Below are 27815 nucleotides of genomic sequence, written 5' to 3'. Positions count from 1 at the left end.
CTGAAAAGAGAAGACAGCCCCTGCCCTAAAGAGCTCTTGCACCATGCCCTGGAATAGCAAAAGTTCAGCCTCTTGGGTCCCTTCCTTCCCACTTGCTTTGCAGGTATTAGCCCAGGCTGAATTCTGTCTCCTGCACCCACTGTACCAGCTGTCCTCTCTTCTCCTCCAAGGAGCTGAATCACATTCCTTTGCCTTGACTGCATTTCACCTGGCTTGTCCCTCATTAAGAGCCTGCATCTTTATCAGGCCCGAGGCTTCCAGCTTTATTGCTGTTCATTCAGATCCTACCCTCGGCCTTGGGTGAGGCACGGACCCTTCCCTGGGTCTCACGCCCCCGCCCCAAACCAAGGGTTTAGAAACCTCACCTGCCTGGTGGAGGTTCTAGCAAGGCCTGGCCCACCTACCTGTTAAGTGTCACGGAAAAGTGGTGGTGGCTTTTTGTTGGTCCCCAGCCACCTCTCCCCTTTTCAGTCCGGGCTTGAGAATCTCAGAATCTCAGCAACTAGTTTCTTTATTTCATCTCCCCCCCGCCCAATTGATTTTTAGAGGAAAAGAACTGGAGTTTTGTTGGGTTCTTCTAGTGTGGGTGCTGAGCAGAGAGGAGGGAAAGGGTTAAGTGTATGTACAGCTCACTGAAAGTGCCAGGGATTAAGGCATTCCAGTGCCTTGAGTCTGTGACTGAAAGTCAGTCCTACAGGGTGAGTAGAGGAGAGGGACTCAGGTCTGTGGAATTGGGAATCTAAAAGGATTCCAGTTCTGCTGGGAGGGAACTGAGAATACATCCAGTTCACTGACATTTCTGCCCTGGAATCAGTCTTCCAGCTAGACAGGAAGGGTGCCAATGTGCCCTGCATGGAAAGCAGAGCTGGCACTCTCTGACTCTCTGCTACCTTGTGTCCTTGCAAGGACAATAGCCACTGTGGGGGGGGAGAAAAAAAAATCTATCACATCAATCCAGGTGACATTTCCCCACTTTTATGTAAATTAATATTAATAGTTCCAGCTTGGTTTCCATACAGACATATACAAACAGGGAAAACATAATTTCTATTTACATCATTAAGTTATTTAATTAGACTTTTATAAAAAACAGCTCTTTCTACATTAGTGTCCTTATTTTACAGATAGTACAGGTGAGTTAATCTTCATCTCATTCACATTAACAGGGTAATGTACACTACCAGCCCCACACGGGTCCATGAGTGATCCAGAGACAATACTGCAAGGATCTGTGCCATATTCAGTGCCTGCAGTACCAGGCAAATCAGTGTGTGAGAGGCAGACAGTACGCACAAGTCTCCTGTGTGTTACGCGGAATAGCTTCCTGGACCAGGCTGCTGTGTTCTGCAGACAGCGCTGCGGGGGCCAGGCTGGCGTAGTGTTTGTTCGTTAAGAGGCACATCAGTGCAGTGCTGAATAGATCCTGTGTAACGTACACTACCGGCACTCTGTGGGTCCCATGGATGGCCCGAGACCAGTGCCTGCAGATCCCATGTAACTTTCACCACAGATGTTCCACAAAGCCCCGTGTAGCACGTCACCAGCATCTCTAGGAGTTCTGGGTAATGGGGTTACTCGACAGCGACCCCGTCCAGGTCCCGAAGACGCCCAGTGTGTAAACAGTAAATGGAGGGGAGCCGGGGTCACACGATGCTGGCGAGTTCCGTAGAGTCCGAGTCGCTGCTGTTTTCCTCCTCCCTGGGAAGGAAAGGATTGGTGGGCATCAGACAGGAATGGCCCCCCTCCCTCCAGCTGGTATCCCAAGGCAGAAAGTGCCCTGGGCTCGAAAGCGAGGGCCAGTGAGCCAGAGCAGATTAGCGAGGGATTGTTATGGGGAAGGGAGCCCTCCTCTTCGCTGCAGGATGGGAACAATCGGGTCAGTTTCCCCATTTGCTGCCAATGTCTCTGGGCTCTGGAGTGAACTATACGTTCCCCTCTCCAGCCCCATTCAGCCGCTGGCCTCTCTGCCCAGATTACTAGCAGCGTGACAGAAGAGCCATTTCTGCTAGGTGGACATCTTTCCTTCCACTAGGAACTGGATGGAGGCCCGACCCCCGTGTAACAGAGGCCACTGAATGGTTGTGAAACGCTCAACAGCTTTCTCAACACTGTTCTGGAGCAGATTGAAATAGTGGCCTTCTAACGAAAGGCTTCATTTCCCAGGCCCAGCTGTAATGCCAAATCTCCCCCCCCCCCCCCCCCCAACTTCTCTCAGGCTCCACCAAATCAGTAAATGTAGCCCTGAGCCGGGCCTGGGGGAAGCAGCAGAAACCGCCCGCTCCCGTAGCAGAAAGCCAGGCAACAGCACCGCTGCAGCCACGGAAACCGGCAATGCACAGCACTCCACGTGTATTTATGTTCGTTGCAGCACTTTATCATCCCACAGCAATGTACCCGAGGCAACGCTGCGGCTGGGGGAGTCCTGCTCCACCTCTAGCGATACGCTATGCCCCTGGCATCTTACGACCCTGCAGCCCTCAGATGCTACCTGCTGGGTGGTGCCACTGAGCAGTGTGGCAGGGTCTCACAGCCACCCGTCAAAGGGCAGGTGGTGCGTTAGGGCTGCAGGTGTGCTGAGGCTAGCTGGAAGTACGTATCCTCATGGGAGAGATTGTCAGCCTCCTATGGGCTGAAGGACTAGCCACCTGCAAAGCCAGGGCAGCTTCTCCCAGCACTGCAGCTGGTCAGGGTACTAGTGAGAACTGTTGTCCTTCCCCATCACTCTCTTCTGGAACTTGCTCAACCCAACGAGCGCAGTCCTTCCCCCGCAGCACAGAGAGGACCGTGCCAGCCCTTACCTTAAATTCTGTAGGGCCTTCTTGTTTTCCCTTCGCTTGTCCTCGTCGATGGGGTACAGCTTGAACAGGAGCAGGCCCAGCAGGATCAGCCCCACTGGGGCTGCCGATACCAGCATCTTCAGTGTGAATTTCACCTCCTCGGGCTGGGAGCAGCCCCGGGTCTTATAGCCTGCAAAGCTAAGAGAACAGGAACTGTCAAGCAAGGGAAATGCTGAGGCTATTACCAACCTCCTCTCTCCACACCAGCTCAGTCCTAGCTCTCCAGAGGTACCTCTCGGGAAGAACGGCCATGAGATAGATCAGGATTCCCAGGGAAATTACTGCTGAGCCAGCATTCGCTGCTTTAGCATCACATCAACCCTCCTCCATCTAGCAAGGAGCATCTCCTCCTCCAGCCCCAAAGCCAACAGCCATCATGGTCTAGAAGCTCACAGCTATGCAGTCTGTTCCATCCCCCTGATGGAGCAATGGAGGAAAGCCAGCCCAGAGATGAGAGTGTCAGCCTGGGGCTTAGGTTGAGCTCGTTTCACCACAGACATCCTGTGTGACTTTGAGCAAGTCACTTAGCCGATCTGTGCTTCAGGTCCCTGCCTGTAAGAGAGGGACAATAGCACTGCCCTGCTTCATGGGGGTGTTGGGAGGAGAAAAATCAATCAAAAGCTGGGACATGCTCTGGCCAAGGGGCTGGCACAGCAAGAGGTAGCACTTCAATTCACTACCACAGAGAAAGGCCAGTTCCTAAGATTTCTCCTTTTAGTGCTTATTCACTGCGAACTTGGAACGAGCCTCCCTCCTAGCACAAAAGCTGCAGGGGAGATGCGCCTGGAGCTGCCTTCAGTGCCAGCCTCTGGACATCTAATCCCAATTCCCTTCATGGTCTTGTAGCTAAAAATGGAGAAGCTCCAGACTGCAGGATCTGAGAGAAGCCTTCCTTCTCCCTTTCAGCTACCAGCTCTCCTAACAAGCCTCCCTGCCTCCAGGCTCGATGTGCTGGAAGGACTCACTCCAAGCTGAGTGTGGAGATCCCCAAAGACACACCGGAGGCAAACTTGGTGAAGAAGACATAAAAGGAGAAGAAAATAGCTTCATGGCCACGGGAGTCTGGGTGTTGGAGGTTGAAGTCGTCTATGACATCTGGCAGCATGGACCTGAGACAAGAGAGGAGAGTGTGTGAGCCTCAGACAGAGGCTAATGAGACCTTCAAGTCTTCAGTGGAGCCCACACTTCCCCTTCCAAAGCAGAGACATGGGAGGTCCCCACCCGCAAATTACAGACTTCTAGTTACTTCCGCTCCAATAATGGTACAGAGGGGCAGAGACCTGGGAAAAGGCCATAGATTGTGGGTTCACCTTCATACTGAAAAGGCCCACAATGCCCTGCGTACTGACAAGAGAAGGCTCAGGACCTCAGGAATCTCCTCATCCTGGATCCGACGCCCAGCGCTAGAGACATCAGCCCAGACGTCACAGCTTGTGCATCAACAGGTGTCTACCAGCCTAGCAGCGATCGAGAATGCGGGATCGTAGTTCTGTGGTTGCCTGAGCCTGGAGCCCTCACACTCACCATGGCAAGAGGAAGGCAGCAGCAACACTGATCCCAGCTGCAATGGCCACAACGTAGGTGACGATCAAGTTACTCTCCAGAACGACAACCATGATGAGGAAGGGGATGGCAGACTGCGGAGCCAGGAAAGAAGAGAGGTGTCACCTCACCCGCCGGGCAGCCTCCCCCATCTTCCCTCTCACCTCACCCATTGGCCTCCCCCATCTTCCCTCTCATGTGAGTTTCAGCACTTGGAGGTGCTGGCTGATAGGGTAGGATCTACCCGCAGCATAGGCAGCAGTAACGCAACCTCTTTAACGCTGTCCCACCAACACCCTGCCCTGGAGGGCCCACTTCCCAGGCTCAGAGGATAATTCAGTCTCCATGGCCCAGACTGTCCTTGGACTCTCTGCTGTGACTACCAAGAAGTGCCCTTTGTGACACCACTAAGAAGTAGAGAGAGGCCAGTGAATGAACGTCAGGTGATGGTGGTAACTTCTGATCACTCCTGACCCTATTTGGAACCGCTACCTAGAGGGATGAGGTTTAGATCCCCTGCTCTGGTCTTTCCTCACCTCCACTTGCTAGGATCCCCTATGAGGCACACAGCAACAAACCACTCTCTGCCCCTCTCTGTGACCCCAGGAGACTTACTCACCGAGATCCCAACATACACAGCAGTTTTCTTCCCAAAGCGCATGAGGAACCATTGCCAGAGGGGGATAGACAAGGTGGCAGAGAGCTGCAAGAGAGAGAGGGGAAAAGACACATGACTCAGGCCAACCAGTCTCCATAGATGCCTTGTCCACCAGACAGGTGTTAACCTCTAATGCAGCAGGAATGGAGTTGGTTGGGGTGTCAGCCTGAGGTCAGGCTTGGATGCATGACAGATGAATTTGGACCCTCTTTTGCCTGTGGTTTGGAGCCCCCTCGGGTGTTTCACTCAACCACACAAGGCTCCAGCCACATGACCATTCTGGCTCTAAAGGACCTTCTCAAAGCCCACCTAGACTCGCTTCAGTGCCTTTACAGAAGCAGTCTTGCAAAGCCCATCAGCTCGTCCTCAGAGGGCAAGTGTTGTAAGAGAGTCTATTCTGGACCAGGTCTGATGAACATTTGTGACAACTTTGCCAGGCTGCTCAGAAGCAAGACAGCCCCTGCCTTGCAGGGAGCCAGCCTCGAACAGAAGAGACCCAACAGGCTACAGCCAGACATGACCAACATCCTGGGTTAGACCAGGCACTGGGTCTTCGTGGGGCCAGGGAGATGCATTAAGCTATGGGATTGGTCTCTTGCTTCCATTGATTTCGAGCCCTTGCATTTCCTTAGACGCAGGGGCGGGTTTTCTTTCTTTCACTGCCCTTCTGGCAGGGCAAAGTGTTTCACGCCACAATGCTCCCCCAGCCTCCTCCCCCATTCTATCAACGTGCAAAGGGTTCCCAGACAATCTGCTCTGTTCCCTCCATTCAGTGCCTCCCTGCAGCCACCACTCAGGGCTCTTTTTTTCCCCCCTCTCATGGAAAGAAGAAAAAAAAATGGCAGGGTTTTGACAAAGGGCCTGCATGGCTTTTATTCTCCCCTCTTTCATGGTCGGCTTCAAATGCAGACAAAGGACTCGCTGTTCTTGCCAACTGGCCGTGTCTTTCCTGGAGCCACGTTAAGTAACTTGTTACCCCTCCCCTCACTCCTGAGGCAACCTCCACTCACCTTCCCCCACATGCCAGGCTCTTACAGCCCTGATCTCCCCTCACCACCCTGCTTCTCACCTGGGGCTCCCCATCTCGGCTTCAGGCTCTCAGACCACTACAGTCAAGTCTCCGCCCCCACCAACCGGTGGGCTCCCGAGTATAGAAAGGAGGAGATAGCCAGGTGAAGGGGACAGCAATTATTATTATTATTCATGTTTATTACTGTATTGTCTAGGGACCAAGGGAGATCAGGGCCCCATTGTGCTCAGCTCTGTACAGTCAGTCTTGCTACCTCCAAGAGCTGACAGTTTGCCTAGCCCAGGCAGGCAGGTCAGGGGAAGGGGTGCCACGTACTCACACACTCGATACGTACCATGATGGCCAGGAGGATGTTCTGGAATTCGTTGCGGAATCTCAGGGTGTAGGTACAAAACAAGGCAAAGTTCCCTTCCAGCAACTGGGGAAGGAAACAGACATGGGAGGTCAGCAGAGCAGACCGGAACAGGGAGATTCCCCCTTCCAGAGGGAAAATGCATTGAACAGCCTCCCACAGAGAAATGGGATTCCCTGCAGCCCCCAGACCCACCCCACGGGGAAAACGCTGAAGTGGTCTAGCTGGACCCAGTGCACAGATGTGCTCAGGGCTGTACAAATGCAGCCGCTGCTGTAGGCAGGCCTTGAGTGTATTGTAGGGGGAGGGAAATTCCCCCACCCCTTCCAAGGGGGCTCAGCAGACAGGTCTAAGATTTCAACACCCTTTGCCCTCAACACATCAGCTCAGGAATTCCCCCTCTGGGCAAAGATTGTCCGGACACATCTGTAAACATGACCCAGGCCAGCAGAGCAGCAGGGTCAAAGAAGGGCTAACAGGCCTAGGTCACAGGAGGACAGGTACTGGCACTCGCATCATGCTGGGAAGGGGACAGATCACTATGGCAGAAGGATGCTGGAGACAGGAGGAAGATGGAATACGGATTCTGTCAGCCCCGAGCAGAGGAAAAAGAGCGAGCAGGCACAATCCCACATTTACCAGCAGCGTGAAAAGAAGCACATATTTCACCTCCAATCAGGGTGGACGGCCCACCTCGGCAGCTGCAGGGGATGCCACAGGCCTTGATGTTATCTGCCTTTGGGCAGATGTCTAGTATTTGACCCCCCACACACCCATCCCTTGCTATCCTACAAGTCCATCTGACAGTCCTCAGTCATGCATTTCCTCCCCCATGGTCCCTCCCCAGGCAGTTCCTCACCATGAAGGCGAGGGAGGTGAAGAGGAAGCCAGCAATAAGCTTGATGTAGGCACCGTGTTTCATCACCAGCTTCAGCCCCCGGAAGAAAGAGATGGGTTCATCCGACTGGAGCTCAGAGGCATCTGGGGAGCAGAGCAGGATCAGCAAGTGATTAGGGAGCCTGGCATAATGGGTCCCAATGCTATAATGGTCAGGGGGTCCATTACTGCAGTACACTGGGTATTGAAAAGGCACCCCTGAGATTCAGTATTAGCCAGCCTTCGCTAACCCCCATAACAGTGATCTTCCCAAGTACGATGAGACATCCCATCCTCACCACTCCCGTGAGGCAAGTCCCCATTTTAGAGATAGGGAAATGGAGGCACCGACCAGTTAAGTGATTCACCCAAGGCTATGCAGAAAGCCAGTGGCAGAGGTGGGATTAAAATTCTAAAGTCCCTGGTACCCAGATCTCTGCTCCCCTTTGTCCCATGATCAGTAGAGCACTGCTCCAGTGAGGGTGTCCAGTTAAGCGTGGGGAGAGTGGGATGAAACCCAGCTGGGCTCAGATATAAATCCCATAAATGCCATTGTTATCGCAGCTATGGAATAGCCCGAGTCCAGCCAGCATATTGGAGGCCAGACATTTGCTGCCTGGCTTTGGCTGACAAACACTGACACGGGTAAATACTGGGCAGGAAGACAAGTTCTCCTAGATGGTTTCCTGCAGTAACAGGATCCCTTTGAGATTCTCCAGTGAGCCGTGCCACCTTGCCACTGACACAATCTTTCCATGGAGGTATACACACAAGAAATGGGTCTCTGAAGCTGTGTGTCCCCCACCCCTACTCCATACCTATCCTGGTTTACATTAACCTGGACTCCCACTCGCCCTAGTTTTGCAGATAAGCAGGTGACAACAGCACCAACCAGGAAAAGAGGAGTGGGAGGGGCAAGTACTTCAACTCCCAGGGAGAGTTGCGATCCAGGCATTGAACTGGGTGAAGAAACCAAGGCAAGACCCCATCAAGCCCAGGACAGGATCCTTTGCATTCGCACCGTACACCCCTCCCCAGCCTACGCCCTTGAATGGAACCCTACCCCCTCCAGGGCTTCATCTGCGTAACAAGCGCCCTGGTCTCTGCTCTTCATACTGGAACATGTTGGTTCAGCGCAGGAAGGGCAGCGTTCCCAGTTCGTATGGAGCTGAACTTCCCTCCCAGATCTGAATTAAGAGCAGGGTTGGGAGCCAGCGTGGGGTGTGTTCAGTTAACATAGCAGGGAGAGTGCCTGGCAGGGGAGGGGCTGTTTGAAGAACGTGCCTTCTAAACACGGCTCAGGTTTGAATGGCCTGGGTGACTTCAGTTCAAAGGCACTTGGCTCACAAAGGGGCCCATTTAAAGAGATCAGTATAAAAAATTGTCATCTGCTCCTGGCCGGCTGATTAAAGCCAGAGAATGACCCGGGGTGCAGCTTTGCCTAAAGCAGATGATGACAGCTTGTAATAGGAATTCCCATCTCCTGCAATTTCCCCAATTTCCATGTTTGTTCCCCGCTTTCTGCCCATATGATTAGGGGAAAGACTTGTGGCTAAGGATCCATTGTTCTAGCCCCTCTGAAACAGGCGAGATGACCCACGCACAGAGTCCAGCTTGGTCTGTTGCTTGGAAAGCCCTTCTAGACTCTGGACATTGCAAATGCCAATGCAAGGGACTCCCTCCACCTCCCACACTCACCTCGCTTCTCCCGCACACCCAGAAACAGGACGATGGCGCAGAGTATGTAGATCCCACCAATGACTCCCGCTGCCATCATGTAGGCGTTTCTCTGTGCAAGACAGATGCAGGTCCAGTTAGCAAGGCTGCTCCACCAGGCCCCTTCTTACCAGCCACTCTCGGGGAGCTCTAGACAATGGTGCAGCCCATGTCACGCGTGCGCCAGCAGAACCGGACGGAGCTCTCGCTACAGATTGGGGTGGGGCAGAGTCTATGCTGTGCTATAGGGCTGCATACAAAGCTCCCTGCTCTACCTCCGATAATGCCAGGGGACCCTGAACAATCGACTTCCCTCTCTGCAGCCAGTTCTCACCATAAACAAAGGGACCATGCACCCTACCGGCACCTGGATTTGCTTCTGCAACTGAATCCAGTTCCAATGATCCACGAGGCTCTGCTATATTTTAGCTCCATATCTGTCACATGGAGATAAGTACCCCTAAATTCCTTAGTTACGCAGCAGCTAGTGGGACCCAGCCTCAGGGTGCAGGATTTCTCTGGAGGCAGGGCAAAGCGACTCAGCACATGATTTTCACAGGCTTTCCTGCCTCCAGAGTCCAGCTGAGGCAGCGCGGGAGAGGCTGCAATGAAAGAGGAGAGTCCCTGAGCAGGGGAAGGATGAGCAGGGTCAGGGTGCCAGAGACCTACCGTGTCTGTGATGGAGCCGGCATCACGGGTAACGTTCACCTCCTCCATGGCCACCGAGGAGTTAGTGACACCAAAGAGGCGGGAGTCCTGAATGCACGGCGTGTCCACTTGGCCCACGATCTGCCCCTGGATGGCCGTGCCCAGCACGGTGCCCAGCACCTCCACCGTCATACCTGAACGGAAGATCCAGGCGGGTCATTACCGCGTCAACACCCTGGCCCAGCAGAGTGACGAGAGCGGTTGCTAATGCCTGCTCCTCCAGAGGCAAACATCTGGATGTCTACACATTCCTAACGTTAAAGCCATCAAGTAACACACTGTGTCCACCCAGCCAGAGAGGAGAGCAGTTGCTTCTCCAGATCTCCAAGCCTATGGGAGGAAGGTATCCCCATTGAGGGAAAACAGGCACAGAGAGGGGAAGGGATTTGCCCCAGGCCACACAGCAGCTCAATGTCAAGAACCCAAGAGCTCCAGATTCCCAGTCTCCTGCGCTAGCCACTGTGCTCTCCAGCGGACAAACTACTGTACCAGCAGGCAGAGTCCCCTCCAGACAGACTCATGCCATGAGGCTGGTTAGACGTGGATATTAAACCAAGGGTTCCTTTAGTCTAATAAGTGGGATCAGAGAGAGCTGCAATGCAAGAGAGGATCAGGGAGCTTGGAAGACTTTCAGAACAGGATCCTCATTGCTAATGTGTACATGTGCAAACATGCTTTGACATATGGCTGTGCACCTGCAGATCTTACACACATCCCGCAGCAGCAGCAGGGGACACTCCCCCCACACACACGCCTGCACATGTCGTGGACAGGGTATGTAATGGAGAAACCTGCTGCCTCCTAGCGACCAGCAGCCAAACCCCCAGAGCTTATGCACTTCTGTGGCTGCACGGAAGCTGCGGGAGTGGGAAAGCACTGACACTGCAATGGTAAGGGAGATGGGAAGGGCTCTTACGATAGGCGGTAGCGGAATCCCGTTCGCTCTGCTCCCTGCTGATGAACATCGTGAGCGCTGAATAGGGAACATGGAAACACTGCAAGGAGAAACGGGGCAGATGGGAAGAGAGAGAAAGTTAACCCTTCCGGGCACAGACATTCATGGAGGTCAAGGGAATTCATGCTATAGACCACAATGAGATGCTGACAGCAGACCATAGGTTGAGTGGGCTGGAAGATTCTTTTGTGGGAAGGAAATTCCATCCAGGTCCAGACTATCCTCACTCCCCTCTGTAATGCTCCACCCCAGCCAGGACTGGCCTTGGAGGGGTCCCCCAAAATGCTGGAGGGAGGAGGAGATGAGCTATGACTTGTCTCGCCTCTCCCATCCCTGCAGCAGATCAGCCAACAAGCTGGCCCCATGGCCAGAGGCACGTCTGTGAGTTGTAGAATCAGGACAGCGGGAAACCCAGATGACACTGGTGGTCCAAGGACAGCCTTTATGGATGCTCTCAGCCGCTCACTCCTTTCAGGGTGGCTTGTGCCAACCCTGCCATTGTGGCACCACTCCTTGGCTCCATCGGGCAGGTGAGAAAAGGTTGGCTTCTCCCCCCTCCCCCCCCAAAAAATAAAGTCCAGCTGTGTGCATGGAGGGTGGACTCACCGTCACAAGGGTCTGGAACATGCAGTAGAAGAGAAGATACCACATCACTTGGCCACTCGATATGTCTGGCACAAACCATACCAGGAAGTAGGAGATCACAGCGAATGGAGTGGAGAAGATGATCCTTTGGGGGAATGAGAGAGAGAAAAAATATCAGCATGAACAGCGACAAGCATTCACCCTCACAGCAGCTGGGCTGATACAAGGGCCTTGCTCCTCAAGCTGCAGGACACAAGCCAATCCAAGAAGCAGTTCCAGCCCTTGGGAAAAATATTGTGCAACTGGGCGCATCACATCAGGGAGTTCGCTTTGATGTACCCTTCACTGACCACCACTGGAGACAAGATGGTCTAGTAGCTGGACCACTGGTCCATTTAATGGGGGTGGGTACTCAGAAACGCAGAAGATTGGCCCTTAAGAATTTCTGTATCTAATCAAACAGGAGCAGCTTTTCAGGCAGAGTGGGACATGGGTGCTTCTAACAGGGTCCTCCAGCCTGACTGATCATGTCCTCTGATGCTTTCCTCTTGCCGCCACCTCCCTACCCCAAGTTAACCCGAAGCCAGAGACTGCTGAATGCCACATCACATGAGCCCTGTGGGAGGATGCTGGTCCCATGATGCCCTAACACTGAACTGTGGCTGAGGACCCAACCTCCTAGGCAGATGCCCCTTCCTGACTGCTGGCTCATGACTCAATGTGCAATTAGGCACCTGTCACTGAATTTCAAAGGGATCTGGGCACCTAAATCCCTTAGGCTCCTCTGAAGAGCTTGGTCTTAAATCTTGCCCCTACTTGCTCTAAACTGTGTGCTGCAATCCTGATCTCAGCCCCCATGGCCCTCTCCACAAAAGGGCAATTTAAAACACAGAACATTTGAGATGGGGAGAGAGAAGAGAGCCAAGAGATAAAGCACTGACTGAGGTTTGTGGAGAAAGGCTTTGATCTCAGAGACCAAATCCCCTGCCTGGAGCAGCATGGGGCTGCTGGGCGAACAAGCCGAGGGGATGTCAGGTCAATGGTTTGTCTATTTGGAGGAGGTGAAATGATGTGGGGCTGGAACGGGGTGAGGGATGGGGCAGAGCAAGGAGCTGAGAACCCATCTGCTCCCACAGAACATGTTTAAATGATTTAAATTGTAAGCGCTCTGGGACCATCACCTACTTTTGTAGCCCACAACGAGGCCCTGCTCCCAGTTAAGACTCTAGATGCTGCCATTACAAAACAGCACATGCAGCTGGGAGACTGTTTCCCAGCAGAGGCAGATCAGTGTCCGAGAGCCCCTGAAACTCCTTGGGACCTGGATCCTGCCCTAACCATCCTGTCTGTACAAGATGAAAGGACAGGGCACCATCTCCATTCTTACTTTCTCCTTCTGTCCCTGGCTCTCATCTAAGTCGAGCAGTGCTCTGCACAGGAGGAGGTGCAAAAGATTGTTTGGCAGCCTTCTCTCCTTCCTGGCTAGCCAGCATGCAGGAGCAAGGGTGGAGGAACCAGTTCGGGCAGCAAACCTTCCCTCCACATCCTAGCCGCCTGGCGGCTGAGCAGCAAGCAGTCTGGCTTGTCTTAGCAGGGCAGAGCTGCAAGGATCTCGGAATATTTTACACACCAATCAAGCCTCCGGCCTGAGGGAGGCCAGGATGAGGCCCATCTCCCCAAGCAGAGACAGACATCGGTTAGCAAAGGAAAAGTTCATCTTCAGACCCCAGAGACTAGCCGGCTCCTTCCGTTGATCTGGCCCGAAGTGGGGAGAGAGGGAGGTGGACGTGGACTGGAAAGCAGGAAGCCTGCGTCTGGCTCTGGGAGCGACTCCCTACACCTACAGTACCCGCCAGCAGAGCTCCAGGGAGCTGGTTTACTCACCACTAGTCAGAACAAGAGACGGGAGCTGGTTTTAGAGCCCAAATCCTCCCCTCTACCCTGCAGTCAGCTTAGCAGACTAGCACTACTGCAGCAGCTCGGAGGCTGGGCACGGCCCACCAGCCCCAGCCCAAAGCTTTATCCTTTTCACTCGGTTGAGTCACACACATTGCTGTCCCTGGGACCAAGTGCTTGGGGAGCATCCAGCCTTTACAAGGGCGCGAATGTTAATTGGTGACTAAGGAAATGGAGGTAAAAATCCCTCCAGTGTAAACCTACCCAGAGAGAGCAAAGGAGATTCCCCACATCAGGAGAAAGGCATGGGTGGGGGGTCCTCCCACCTCACAATCACGCAAAGGGAGTGGTTTGTCCCCCACCCATACGTCACCTCCACCGCAGGGACTGACAGACAGCTCCCGGGGCCCATTGGAGGTCAGGCAGTAACAGAGATAAGGCCTTTCCAGTTTCCATTCAGTATCACTGTATCCCACAGGGGATTGGGAAGGGGCAGGGGAGAAGCTGGTTCAGAGGAAGGACATCCCTGTGACAGCACCATCAGCAAGAACCCACAAGGCGAGAGACAAGCAGAATCCCCCAGGAATCTGGTACCTTAATCCATCCCATTTTTTCTGGGAAGGTCTGAATGGCCCCCCAATAATGTGGGGGGGGGGAAGAAAGGGAATAGTTTCTTCTTTAGAGAAAAGCGACTCCCACCCTGAATGCTGTAGCTAAGACTAGGTCAGTTCCATGGGGAAATGGACTGAAATACGCAGGCTGCGGGAATGTCTAGAAGCCCCCCATCAGACTCAGTGCCCCACTGGGCCAGGTTTTGCCCTTACCGACTGACAGTCCCTGCCTCGTGGCGTTTACAATCCCAGAGGAGTTTGAGAGAAGATCTGGATTTATTTTTTCCTGGGGTATGGAGAGGAGAAAGGGTCTCTTTCCTTTCTGGATTGACATGGCAAGACATGGAGTTAAATTTAAACTCCCAGGGTGTGAGACACTGTACCTAAGTGCACTGTACAGCAGCCACATGGGGAGAAATACATGACCCGACATTCACATTTTCCCCTGCGTCGGTCATTTCCATGGGGTGGAGAGCAGGCAAGAGTGTGATGACGAGGCCAGGAAGCCGTGGAAAGCACAGAGCCCAGCAGCCACTCCTCTCCCATCACATCTTGCGCACGTTGAGTCATTCAGAATTTCCATAAACTTTTACGCAGATCTGAAGCTCTGGGAGCAAACACATTCCCAGGCCTGCTGTGGAGGGGGCACCCAAGCAGTGCAGCAGGGGTGTGCCGCAAAGTTACAAACAAGGGTACATTTCGGATACCTGCTGGGCAGACTACCCCCCCCCCCATTTGGGCATCTGGGAATAGAGTCATGTGCGTGGGCTGGGTAGCTAAGGAATCAGTAGATCAGTTCACCCTGCCTCCCACCCCACAGCCAACACTCATGCTGCAGCTTCCAGCCAGGAGATTGACTCCTAGTAACCCCTGAGCAGGACTGTGGCAATTAACTGAGACATCTGAAGCAGACTCCACCATGCTATGCCGCACACCCTGCCTCCCCATTGGCCAAGTCGGGATGGCATGTTCCTCTGAAAGCGGCACCCCCCCGCCCCCGCCCTTAATCTTTAACTGTTTCCTCTGCGTGAGCAGAATCATTTCCCTAGCTGCGGTCTGGGGATAGGACACAGGATCTTGAGTTATCTGCAACTGAGGTTTGCAACAGGGCCTCTTAAATAAAGGCGGTGCTGGGAGCCCAAAATTCCTCCAGAAGAAGAGCAAGGTATGGGAAATCCAAGTTTAAGAGACCAAAATTATAACAAGAGGGCACCAGAGAGGGACTTTTTTTTTTTTAATTTTGGTAAGTGAACTATCAAGCCATTGTATAGCTTACAATTTTATCCTGGGTTCTGGGGACACAAGCACCGCCCCTTGTCACCACACTCAGCAGAATACCAAGGGGACCTGATTCCACAGATTAAAAGGATACAGCTGGGGGTAATATTTAGAATAGTCACCAATAAATTCCTTGGTAGATGTGCCTTGTTTATGAAGCAGGTTATAAGAGGATGCTGACGGGTGATCAGGGCTCATTAAAAGCAAGTTATACAAACTAACCCGGCAGAGATTTCGGGTCTATACGGATGAAAAATTAAGTATCGTTCCTATTTTACAGATAGGGAAATTGAGATACACAGTGATAGAGGGCCCCAACTGGGCCACCCTTGCCTGTGCACAGGGAGTCCCGTTTAAGTCAGTGGGACTGTCTATAGTTCTAGCTATTTAGGGTCACCAAAAGGTGGCACAGTCGGGCACCCAGCTACTTGCCGAATGACACAGAGCAAACACGTGTAAAAGCCATGAATAGAAGCCACCATGTTCAACTAGCTGCTCTCCTGCCGTAGCAATGAGGCAGGATGGCAAGGTCTAAGACCCAGTACAATTTGAAGGGTGCAAGTATTGTTCGGTGTAATGTGAATATTAAGTCCCCTGTGACCATCCTCCCCAAGCCCAGCCTTAAAGGCACGAGACTGGAGCACACCAGAGGACTCCAAGCATTTCTAGATGTTCAAATACAGAGCTATTAAAGAACAGCCCTCTGCCAGCTCTGCCTTGGAGCCCACCCAGATAGCTGCTGGCTCCTTGCTCACAGCCATTCCTCCAATTCCTAAGACCTCACAACACACACAGTGGGGAGGGAAACTATTTTTGGTCTATGCGTGAAGCCTGGTTTAGATCAACAAAAATAGGACACCACGTTTTTCCATTAGAACCCCAGGGAGCAGACGGATGCAACCGCCGCCTGTGGGAATAGGACCAGTCCCGCTAATTTCCACCTCCCCATCTCTTCCACCCCCACCCACATTCTCTACTTGACATCCAGCAATGCTGCCAAGAGTTAGATCGACTACCCTGGAGACGGACGTTCGCTCTTTAGCCACAGGGCAGATGCAGGCCAAGCCTCTGAACACTGCATGGCTAACGTGCCTCCATGCTCACCCAGAGAGGCAGCAGGTGGAGATCAAGCCCCCGGACATCGTCCTAATTTCTCTGCCGACCTGTACTGCTGTTTTCTGTGAGTAGATACCTGCCTGCATGACATCAGGTTGGGAACCGGCTCATTCAACAGACCAATGAGCCACGGTTTTCAGCTGACTAGAACCTGGGCTCCTAGAGGGGAAAGGTGCTGTCTCCCCTCACCATGATCTCAGGGCTTGTCTACATCAGAAAGTTGCAGCGCTGGTGAGGGAGTTACAGCGCTGCAACTTTGAAGGTGTACACATCTGCAGGGCACCACCAGCGCTGCAACTCCCTGTTTGCAGCGCTGGCCGTACTCCCGTTTTGTCTCGGGTGTAGAGGATCCAGCGCTGGTGATCCAGCGCTGGTAATCCAATGTAGACAGTTACCAGCGCTTTTCTTGACCTCCGTGGAAGGAGGAAGCCTCTGGTAATCAAGCTGGTTTCCTTTCCCGGTTTGCTCTCTCGGTCCCGGAGCCACCCAGCAAACCGCAGGGAAGGAGACCTGCTTGCTCGGGGTTCCGGGACCGAGAGAGCAAACCGGGAACGCCGCGGTTTGCTCTCTCGGTCCCGGAGCCAGCCAGCAAACCGCAGGGAAGGAGACCTGCTTGCTCGGGGTTCCGGGACCGAGAGAGCAAACCGGGAACGCCGCGGTTTGCTCTCTCGGTCCCGGAGCCAGCCAGCAAACCGCAGGGAAGGAGACCTGCTTGCTCGGGGTTCCGGGACCGAGAGAGCAAACCGCGGCGAAGCTGGTTTCCTTTCCCGGTTTGCTCTCTCGGTCCCGGAACCCCGAGCAAGCAGGTCTCCTTCCCTGCGGTTTGCTGGGTGGCTCCGGGACCGAGAGAGCAAACCGCGGCGTTCCCGGTTTGCTCTCTCGGTCCCGGAACCCCGAGCAAGCAGGTCTCCTTCCCTGCGGTTTGCTGGCTGGCTCCGGGACCGAGAGAGCAAACCGCGGCGTTCCCGGTTTGCTCTCTCGGTCCCGGAACCCCGAGCAAGCAGGTCTCCTTCCCTGCGGTTTGCTGGCTGGCTCCGGGACCGAGAGAGCAAACCGCGGCGAAGCTGGTTTCCTTTCCCGGTTTGCTCTCTCGTCCCGGAACCCCCCTTGAAGCCGCCCAACAGCGCTGCAGTGTGGCCACATCTAACACCACTTGCAGCGCTGGTTGCTGTAAGTGTGGCCACTCTGCAGCGCTGGCCCTATACAGCTGTACTAATACAGCTGTAACAACCAGCGCTGCAAAATTTTAGATGTAGACATGGCCTCAGTCCTCTGAGCCATCTGCTCCTGTCCACTCCCCACCCTGCTTCTCTTGGACGTATCCTGTCCGTGCAAGTGCCTACAGTCCCGCTCGCCAAAGGGGGCGGGCAGAGAAGTGCAAAGCGAGAACATCTAGCCAGGAGAGAGCACACGTATTGCTGCTGCCAACTCAGGCCCCGACTCCAGTTGCTGCTTCCCCCCCCCCCCTGCAGAATCAGCTGTGAATCACGTGACTTTCTGCAACCCACTGACCCTGGCTGCAGAAGTAACAGGTGCATCAGAAACAGTTTTGACTGCACCCCCCGCCGCCATACACACCACCCCATCCTGAATGGCCGGGATGGGCAATACTGCAATGTCACCTGCTGCTCCGGAGATAGGCAGCTCTCACCTTCCAACTGCTTCATTCCCAACATAGGGCAGATTTGCCAGGAAACCTGTCTGGACAAAAAGCCAAGCCTGACACCCTGCAACACATGTAGTTGAGCAAAGCCCTGCAGCTCTGTCCCCTGGAGACAGTAGGGTCTAATGGGCAGCCCATAGTGACAAGTGGAGGACCTGTTTCTATTCTCAGTGACATGGGTTTTGCAGCACCAGTTTTCATTGCCTTTAGTGGAGTTACTCCTGATTTACACAGATGAGAGGGGATTCAGGCCCAGTGCATGCTGGGATGGGGGTGAGGTTGGTTTGAATAATCTTTGATGTCCTATCCAGACTCCTCCCCACCCCCAACCAGCTCTATGGAGAAGAACATACAGCTAAAAGCATCTCAGAAGAGGATTCAGAACAGGCTACAGCTCTTGAAAATCCCCCACCACTGCCAACATGAATTCAGTTCCTAAAATGGTAACAGCCCCGGTGTCCTCTGATCTCTAGCAGGGTTTTCAGATACTGTGTGGATCAGACATGCGGGTCTGCTAGCGCAGCCGAACGGTCATGAGCAGTGGGTGGAACTCTGTACGTTTCCTTCATCGGGACGCCCCCCCCATCCTGCCAGAGCAGGGGGAGATAAAAGCAGCCGTACCAGCTTATATGTCTCGCCAGCTGTAGAGTGTGTGTGTATATCAATACACAAGCCAGAGGGACCTCCCCCTCCTCCCACCCCAACGACAACGTGTCCCAGTACTGTGACAAAAGAACACACTGTGCCTTCAGCCTGACGATTCACATGCCAGTCTACAGACACGTGTCCCCTCCCTCGCAGCCAACTTTACGAAGCTCTATCTGCCCCCTAGCCCTGTATCTCATTTCCCTCCCGTCCCTTGTGCTCATACAGCGCCTAGCGCAATGGAATCCCGGTCCATGACCAGGGCCACCCAGAGGATTCAGGGGGCCTGGGGCAAAGCAATTTCAGGGGCCCCTTCCATAAAAAAAAAAAGTTGCAATACTATAGAATACTATATTCTAGTGGGGGCCCCTGCGAGGCCCAGGGCAAATTGCCCCACTTGCCCCCCCCCCCCGGGCAGCCCTGTCCATGACTGGCATCTCCTCTGGGCACTACCACAATCCACAAATAATCAAGGGTCTGACTTATCAAGAGCTGGCTGAGTGCTCAGACTACCCCTTCCCAGGAGCACTGGGAGGAGTGGCCACCTCTGTAACAAGGGATCTGGCGGGGGGCGGGGGGGGGGGGAGGGAGAAAAGTCACCCTGAAGATCCATCAAAGAAGCCCCCACAGGAGCGTGCCCACCAGAAGCGCATTCTCTTATCGCTCAGAGCTTGGCACAACTGCCAGTCCTTGCCCCCGGCCCCACCCCAGGGAGTTCCATCGACACAACTGCACATGGGTCGATAACCACGGCACGGCACCTCCAGCACAGCGGCAGAACTAGAGTCGTTTCTGGGAGAGCGAGGCCCAATTAATTATTGATTGCTGGGTTCATGGATTCCCACACTGCAAGGTTTCCCCCTCACCTATCTGGAGGCTGCAAAAAGGCCAAAGACCCAGATAATAGAGTTTCCCTCCTTGTCCCCAGGGCCTCTTCTCATCAGTCAGGCATCTTTCACAACTTATAAGCCATCTACAGATTACTCAGCCTTTTGCTGACTGCCAAGCGTGTGTTCCATTCCACTCACCGCAAAGACTTGAGATCTATTCCCAGCTCAGACTCAGACCTCAGGCAAGTTCCTTCCCTTTTCTGCACTTCTGGTTCCCCACATGTAACACGGGGAGAACATTAACCCTTCTTTGAAGCCTCCAAGTGGGGCGCAAGAGGCAAATGCAGGGTAGCCAGTGCGAGTCTCTACTCTCTAGAAGGCCCCCAGGATCCTAAAGCCAACCTGGAAGGGCCCTGCTGGTGTTGTGTTCGAGGGAACCCAAGCTAGTCCTTGCTGAGCCCCAACCTCAAAATCCCAAGGTCCAACAAGCTTCCCTTACCAGGGCATCAGGCGTCCGAGGCGGCTCCAAGGGGTTTTAGTGATGAAGAAACCCACCATGGGGTCGGTGATAGCATCCCACGCTCGACCCACAAAGAGGATGATGGAGGCATAAAAAGGGTCCAGCTGTTATAGAAAAAGAGGACAGCATTCACTTGGAGAGCCTTGGAAAGGAGCCAGAGACCCCATGACTCCGAGGCTGTCAAAGCCCCTTCCCCCAGCTGATAGCTTTTCCTGAAGATCTTAGCCTCGACCTTTAGCATTTGGGAATGGAGCAGGTGCACATGGGCCCCTCCTCCACATGTTTCCAGGGTGGCTCAGAGGCAAGGGGAGTATCTGACCCTTCTCCCCCTCTTTGAGTTGGCTACCCTAGGGGCTGGTAGAGGCAGCCTGCAGCTGGAAGTAGGATTTCAGTTCATCCCATCCTACCCATTCCACACTAAACTCTTGGCAATTTCATTGCAACAGACACCAACAAAACACCTCCAGTGTCCCGTGTCAGCTTAAGCCTGCCCACAATCCCATTTGGAGACAAGGATGTAGGAGAAGCCATCACCTTTCCATCCTAGCTACATCCAGAACATGTCACAAGCATGGCCAGCAACAGCTTCCTTCCCAACCCACACCCGCCATCCCATCAGGATATATAGCTCTCTGCAGATACCAATCCCAGCACCAGATCCTCCTTCAGCACCAGAAACAGAAGAGCATCTAGGCCCAATGCTCCTACTTTGCATGCGCATAACAGATGTCATTAGATGTTAACACTCAGAGAGGAGGGTCAGTATTATCCCATTTTACAGATGGAGAAAATGGAGGCACAGAGCGGTGCACAAGGTCACACAGGACATCGGTGGCAAAAATGGGAGTAAAAACCCAGGAGACATTGCCCCCCAATGCTAGCAACTGTGAATCCAGCTCTAAGCCCGCTGAAGAAATCGCTCCAATCTGATCCATGCGTCCTTTTTTCTGGAGGAGAATTTGCTAACATTTTAGAAATGCAGAGCAGAATTTTCTGGCTTGAAGTTTGGCACCTAAATCCATATGTAGGCACCTGAATTTCAGGTCACTTTCCCCCCAGGGCGCTCAACTCTGTTTGCATTCAGTAAGAATTCTGTACTCTGCAACTAATTCCCCCAATCAAGCTACTTCAGTGTGAAAATGAGGGGTCGTGCTGCTCACTCTAGGCACCCAAGTTTGAAAAGTGCCTTTATTTATTTTGACAGAAATCCTCCCTGCTAAAAGCCCATCTGAAAGGGGGACAGCACTGGGAGCAGAGCTAATCTGAGACTCATTCTAAGACAACACTGAAAGTTACTGTGTGGGAAAGCCCTGGGGGGTGGGGGGAGAGAGTTTCCCTCCATATGACTCACAGCTCTGAACTCACCTATCACAAGAGCACCCTGTATTTAAATCCCACCTTTCACCATCAGCTGCCTCCCAGCAGTCAGCTGATTAAGGCAATGGCAAGCCCCTATACCTGCAACCCCCAATGCTACACCTCCTAGGAAAGGAAGCGCCTCATCTATAAGCCAGACAGCCTGGGGGCATCTCTCTAATCCAGCACCTGCTCTGCTTTATACATAGAGGGGACCCTCAGTCTGCTGGGCCAGTAGAAAAACCCATCAGGGAACCTCGCTCCCCATCTCTCTCCATCCTGTGCATCTGCTGACAGGAGACTAAGCGTGCTAAGCCCCGTGTCCCGAGATCAAGTCAGAGTAAAAATAGCCACGTAAGATGACTAGATCACAATGGATGCGTTTTGAATTAAGAGAATCTCATGCTTGCATCCAGAGCCCCCAGGTATTACCCTGAGGCTGGTTACTCAGCACCAGGCAAGCCAGCCTGGCTGAAAGAATTACCTGTGCGACATCCAGCAGGTAGATCTGCAGGAAAAATCCCAGGGCGCAGCCAGTGATCTGGTAGGGAGCGCCACCAACAGCATAGCACAGTTTGCTGCACACAGATAGCTTCTCTTTACTTTCCTTCTGCAAAAGAAATGAAAGGCAGCAGCTTATTAGGCCTGGCCCTAGACAGTCAGATCAACAACCACCAAGTGTAGGGAGCTTCCCCCTCCCTCAATCGCTCCCCCACATCCACCTGCAACCTAGGACCACATCAGAGATTACAAACAGCCCTCCAGCTCCGCTTGCCCACAGGTCTCCGCTTTGCTTGTGAAGAACGGAACAGCCCCTCGCATTTCACTTTGACAGTCGAGGACACGGTGAATGTGTGTCAACTTATCCAGGACAATATACAGCTCGTCCAAACTCTGCTCATTTAACTTGCGGTCCCCTGTTCTTACCACTAGACCTTACTGCCTTCCATGGTCAACAATCAGTGCTTCTCACTGAACGTGCCAAGGAAGGGAAGCACAGAGAGCAGATTTCAACAGCCTGATTCAGTGGCTTTTAAGGCCCTGCTAGCACTGAATACAAACTGCTCAGATCCCCTGCTTAAATTCAGCTCGGCAGGCCATCCATCCTACTGCCATCCCACGCTCTTTGTTCCCTCATCCTCACGTCTCTCTCTCTCAGAAGATGACAATCCAGAATCCACTCCAACTAGCCAGATCCTTAACTTTAAATAGGGGCCTTGGAATACAAGGGAGAGTCGAGCAGCATCCAAATAATTTCTCCCACTACTCATACTCCAGAAGTCTGTACTGTATTTAACTGCTTGTTTAAGTGAACATACAGGCTCAGCGCCTCCAGATTTACAGCTACCAGGGGGCTGGTTTTGCCCATCACATAGAATAAGCCAGAGCAGTTTCCATTTGCTTCTCACATCTGGCAGAGCCTCTGAACCTACAATGATCTGCAGGCAAAAGGGAAAGACGATGCGTGTGCAATTCCTCAGCCTCTCAATGAAAGCCTCAGAATCTGGAGTGTCACACCAGGGCACCTGCTCCCTGCCCTGTCAGTTTTTGCGGCCTTCTCAGAATGATGGATCTTAACTAAGAGATGGGGCGGGGTCCCCTGGGGAGGAGATGCAAACAAAGCAGAGAGCCACCAGGCCAGCTACGGACAGGCGTGATGTCAAAAATTAATTCTGCAAACTGATACCATCACCAAATTCGAGCGACAGCTGCATCGAAACATACAGAGGGGGCAGACAGAGCCCTGGGGCATTTGGGTTAAATTAAAACCAGGAGCTTTGATGGCACATGCAGAGTTCTCCCATGGGAAAGTGGCATTGCAAGGAGCAAAAGAAGATGCATCGACAATTTTCCTGGGGATGAAGTTGCTAGTTCGCCACTTTACACAACACAGACACACCACATGGACTCTGGCAATAGCCTTAGCAGGCCAGTTGGGAGGGAATCATTATTATTAATTGTGTTACCAGACAGCTTATTATTGGACCAGGGCCTCATCGCGCCTGGTGCTGTACGAACCTGGAACAAAACGGCCTGGCTTCCAACTGAGATACAACAGACAAACAGACAGACAGGGAATACAAGTGAACAATCAGACAATCCTGGTCAGCATGGAGTTGCCAATTGGACGCATTCCTGGAGACACAAGGACAATTCTGGAGGGTTGGCACCCCTAGCTAGGCAGTCTATTGTCCGCAGGGCTAAGCAGGCAAGGCTGGGATGGTGATTCACTGTGTGGCCTTGGGCAGGTGCCTCAGTTTCCCCCTTTGTATCAAGGGAATCGTATTTACCTACTTTGCAGAGGTGTTTGTTGCAAGGATTAGATGATGTGTGCAGAGCTCTGGGAAGATAACAAGTGGTCTATAAAGTGCTTAGTGCTAGGCTTCCCGGCTGGTAGGAGCAGGCCGGTGTCACACCAGCTCTGGCTGTGAAAGGGAATCACCTCACACTTATTTTGTAAGGGGCCCATCAGACCAGTCCCTGGTGCACCCAGAGGCTGGGTGATAACATAGCCCCCCCCCACTCTTCCCCCGGGAGTTTGTCCAGAGACTGAAACTTAATTCAAACAAAGCCCCAGAGCCCGGGCCAGCAGCGATCAGAGCCTCAGGCCCCAGCGCAGCCCCGATCCCGTCCCCAAGCCCAAAGGGGCTCTGGAGCCGAGCCGAGCCGAGCCAGGTATGTGAGCTGGGGGGGGGGGGTCGTTTTCAAGCAACCCTGAAGCCCCCCTACCCACGAGGCGGTTTGGCGGGGAGGGTCTCGGATCACCTGGTGCCTCCCCCAGGACCCCCGCCCACCTCCAGCCAGGGGGGGAACCGGCGGCGGAGAAAGGACGCGGCTCCTTTAAGAAAAGTTTGCCCGGGCCTCTGATGAATGAACTTGGGACGGAGCCAGGGGCGCGCCCGATCCCCGAGCTCCAGCCAGCCGGGTGCGGCCAAGGGCGAGCGGGGCTTTCCCGCACCCCCGGCCGGCCCCCTTCCCCACGGTTCCGACCCAGCTCGGATCCGACCCGGCGCCCCCAGCCCAGCCGGGGAGCGCTCCACACCGGTAAGTCCAGCCGCATCCTCCGGGCCGGCTCTCCCCCCATGGCCGGCTCAGTGTGTCCCCCGGGGCCCTTCCTCCCGGAGAGGAACTTCATTCCCCCCCGCCCCGATTCCCTTCCCCGCTTCCGCATCGCTCCCTCCAGCCCGCTCTGCCCGGACCGGACCGGACCGCGCGCCCCGCACCTTGGCGTGCCGCAGCTCGGCCGGCTGCAGGAGGCTGGGCTGGAGCAGCCCGGTGGACGAAGCGCTTTCCGCCCCTTTGCCTTTGGCCATGGTCCCGCGAAAGTTGGTGCAAGGGAGCTTCCAAGCGTGGGGCCTGGGCGGAGCTGGAGCCAGGCAGCGGCAGGATGAATGAATGGGCCGTTTCTAGGCAGGGGTGGTTGCATTTAATTTCTCTCCCTATCACCTCCCCTTTTCCAGAGACACACCCCCTGCCTGGCCTCCCGGGCCCAGCCAACCCACGTTCCCCTTGGCGAGATCCACATAAAACAGACTCAACGCAACGCAACGCAACCCCCCCAATATTCATCCCCAGGCAGGCACTCGGCGTGGGAAACTGCAGCCCAGATTGTTTGGTAAATGAGCAGCTGACAACAGGCCCTTCTTGGAAGTGCCGTAACATCAGTACAGCTCTGCTTGTAAGTTGTAATATACATGCAGGCCCAGGGACTGACTCTTCTTTCATTTACACCACTAACTTCAGCCCGGTTTCTCCCAGTTTGCACCTAAGTGAGAGGAGAAGCAGGATCTGCAGCCACCTGTTATAAGAAAGGCCATACTGGGTCAGACCATTGGTCCATGTAACCCAGCGTCCTGTCCTCTGACAGTGACCCGTGCTAGGTGCTTCAGAGGGAATGAACAGAACAGGGAATCAGCCAGGTAGGAGACCCTGGGAGGGGAGACAGTTCTGAAAACTTCCAAACTTTCTTTTAATGGGGGGGGGATGTTTCTTTCTGACCCAGAATGCAGATGAAAACAATGGCTCCTTCAGTTCTTCTAACCACTGTTGCATCCTATGGAATTGAAAGTTTGGATAAATCCAGAAACTTGGACTTAATCTTAAATGGATAGTTAACATTTCTAGGCAAACCAAAGGGAAAGGCCTCTGGGCATCTAACAACCGATATCATAACAGCAGCACATTCCACAAAGTCAGATACCTCAGTGATGGGGCCACGTAAGTACCTGTATATAGATATAAAGGATTGAGTATGGCACTGAGTGCTAGGCAGTCCTGAGTTCTAATCCCTTCTCTGCCACTGATACAGTGGGTAGCCTTGGGCATATCACTTAACTGTTCCCTTTTATCTGTACAATGGGGCTATTAATACTTACCTGTCTCCAAGGGGTCTGAAGACAGGGCACTGCTATGAAGTGTCACATTTTAGTAAGACTCCTTGGCTTTAAAACAAATAAATAAAAATATTCCTCTCCAGAGCAGCTCTTTCCACATTGTGCATCTGCTGTAATGGTTTGGCTCAATGGAAGGGCCCAGGTGCAATTGTTTGGGTGGGTATTAGAGATCCCAGGTGGAACAGAAGCAGTGATAATGGATTGGTTTGGAGTGGTTTAATTTAGTATCAATGATAGTTGTCTCACCTGCAGTTGCTCTCGTCAGGGCTAGGTAGGGGTTTCATGCCTGTACCGGGAAGTACTGGTGACCCCACACCTGTTAGATGATATGACATAGGGAACAGAGATGGGTGGGAATTTTAAGGAGAGCTTTCTCTTGGTACTGTACTGTCTGTCTGATACCGATGGACAATTTGCGTTAGAGCAGATTCTGAGGACGATCACTCCACATGAAACTGTGGATTTTAGAGGAACCTGAAAGTCCTCAAGGATACAGAGAAGAGGCCCCTAAATTAGGGTGACCAGATGTCCTGATTTTATAGCGACAGTCCTGAGATTTAGGGTTTTTTCTTCTATAGGCTCCTATTACCCCCCACTCCTTTGCTATCTGGTCAGCCTACCCAAAATACTCAGAGTTTGCAGGTTCTATCTGCCTGTAGCTTTCTCTTGTCATGCCAAGTGACTTTCAAACACAGCTCACCCTGGCCAGATTGAAACCTGTGACCTAGTTAAGGATTTTCTTACCCTATTGCCAATCCGCCAGCTTTTTCCAGCCCCCATGAGAAATGCTTTCTGGCTGTGGAAGGTAGAATAGCAGCAAATAGGGAATTCCTGGGACAAGGCAGCATCTGTTGGGACCTATCTGCTCTGCTCCCGAGCTGCTTAGCTATCGTATCTGTCTTAGCAAGTGAACTGCGTCCATGGGCAACCAAGCACTGCAGTCACATGTTGCATTTGAGAGCTTTTTCACATGTCCGATGAGCCAGTCCTTCTTTAATGTCTGGTGTATGATCCACCTTTTTGCACAAACCTCCCTTCAGTGACCATGGCAGAAGCACAAGGTCTGGAGAGGTTCCCAATAGACCAACAGCAGCAAATTAAGTAATGTGCTAATGTGTCAACAAAAACAACGAGGAGTCCTTGTGGCACCTTAGACACTAACAAATTTATTTGGGCATAAGCTTTTGTGGGCTAAAACCAACTTCATCAGGCTAAAACAAGGCATGCTAGAGAGTGGGTGATCTTTGCATATGGAATAATGCAGTTCTCCTTCCTGACCTTGGTGCTTAGATGTCACACAGATGGTGCCTGAGAAATGCCTAGGGTGAGATCCTCTGATCGGTCCAAGTGTTCTACAATCCTCAACCCTAACAGCTGCTCACTCCTCCTCCCATGTGAGCTTGGAATGGATTATCCCCATTTTGCTGGTGAGTAAAATGAGGCGTTAAGTGACTTTCACATAGAATCAGTGTGGCAGAATCAGGGATAGAAGCTAGCAGTTCCTGACTCCCCATCTACCCCCTTCTCTAACCACCAGATCCCATGCCTCCTCTCACAAACTGGGACTAGAACCCTGGAGTCCTGGATTCTAGCCCCTTTCGCTAACCACCAGCCAACACACTCATGCTAGATCTCACGAATGCATTGGCTATGTCTACATGGCTTTCTTTTTTACTCGGAAGAATCCAAATGTCATAAACTAGGGATTTTAAGCATTAACTCCTTTAGGAATATTTCCCCTAAAACATCCATGATATCTGGTTTTTGCTTCTTTCCTGCTCAGTGAGGCTGCAGCCCGATTGTACGTAGGAATTTGGAGAACCATTTCTGGGAAAGGGAGAGAACGTGACTTTGTAATATCCCTGGGCATTACTGCTCTGCCACCGCTGATAACGTTCCGTGCTCTGAGCACCTGTCGAGGTTAAGCAGGTGGCTCCTGGGAGGTTCATCTTTCTGTCTTTTAGCTCTACAAAGCTAGAATTTCCACTTGACGTCAGCCAATGACTGTGCCCTCTTCCCCTGCAGTTGTTCTGTTGAATTTGTGCTAATTGCAAGACGTGACCAGAATGTTCCACCAGAAAACATGGAGAGTTTCCTCAAAAAGCCTGTACGTTTCACTTGCAGTTCTCCTTTTAACTGCTGTGAAGCCTTTTATTGTGGTCATCGTGCAGAAGTGGGATTCTTTTTTGTGGGAGGCGTCAGGAGAAGGAGAGACGGGGCAGGAAGGGGAGGGGTTCTGAACATACT

At 52.9% G+C, this 27815-nt stretch overlaps 1 protein-coding gene and 1 long non-coding RNA gene across 4 annotated transcripts in view; one reads left to right on the top strand and one right to left on the bottom strand.

Annotated features, from left to right (window-relative positions):
* Positions 1–955: 955 nt before the first annotated feature.
* MFSD2A (major facilitator superfamily domain containing 2A) lies at positions 956–24553 on the bottom strand. The gene is made up of 14 exons (XM_030539086.1): positions 24399–24553; positions 21659–21784; positions 19798–19922; positions 11281–11404; positions 10636–10714; positions 9681–9853; positions 8994–9084; positions 7279–7400; positions 6402–6485; positions 4999–5082; positions 4362–4474; positions 3803–3946; positions 2799–2975; positions 956–1698 (listed from the first exon to the last, which is right to left on the bottom strand). Exons 1-14 carry the CDS (start codon positions 24486–24488, stop codon positions 1644–1646), a joined length of 1587 nt encoding a protein of 528 aa, XP_030394946.1. The 5' UTR covers positions 24489–24553; the 3' UTR covers positions 956–1643.
* Positions 24089–27815, top strand: part of LOC115637632 — a 30196-nt gene continuing 26469 nt past the window's right edge. For 2 of the 3 annotated variants that reach the window (XR_003997310.1, XR_003997311.1), the window contains exons 1-3: positions 24089–24219; positions 24636–24853; positions 26859–26995. This is a non-coding gene — a long non-coding RNA (uncharacterized LOC115637632). Of the gene's footprint in view, positions 24220–24635; positions 24854–26858; positions 26996–27593; positions 27676–27815 lie in introns of all 3 variants that reach the window. The other variant, XR_003997312.1, reaches the window with a different exon arrangement.

Source organism: Gopherus evgoodei, chromosome 20, assembly GCF_007399415.2.
Source record: "Gopherus evgoodei ecotype Sinaloan lineage chromosome 20, rGopEvg1_v1.p, whole genome shotgun sequence".
Lineage (NCBI taxonomy): Eukaryota > Metazoa > Chordata > Testudines > Testudinidae > Gopherus > Gopherus evgoodei.
This window is presented reverse-complemented; position numbering and strand designations above follow the sequence as displayed.

Excerpts from the sequence above, each read along its gene's own strand:
- MFSD2A (XM_030539086.1), bottom strand. The coding sequence starts at position 24,488 with ATGGCCAAAGGCAAAGGGGCGGAAAGCGCTTCGTCCACCGGGCTGCTC. Across the intron at positions 5,083-6,401 it reads ACATCCTCCTGGCCATCATG|CTCTCTGCCACCTTGTCTAT; the intron begins GTACGTATCGAG and ends TCTCTCTTGCAG. Across the intron at positions 1,699-2,798 it reads AAGGCCCTACAGAATTTAAG|GGAGGAGGAAAACAGCAGCG; the intron begins GTAAGGGCTGGC and ends TTTCCTTCCCAG.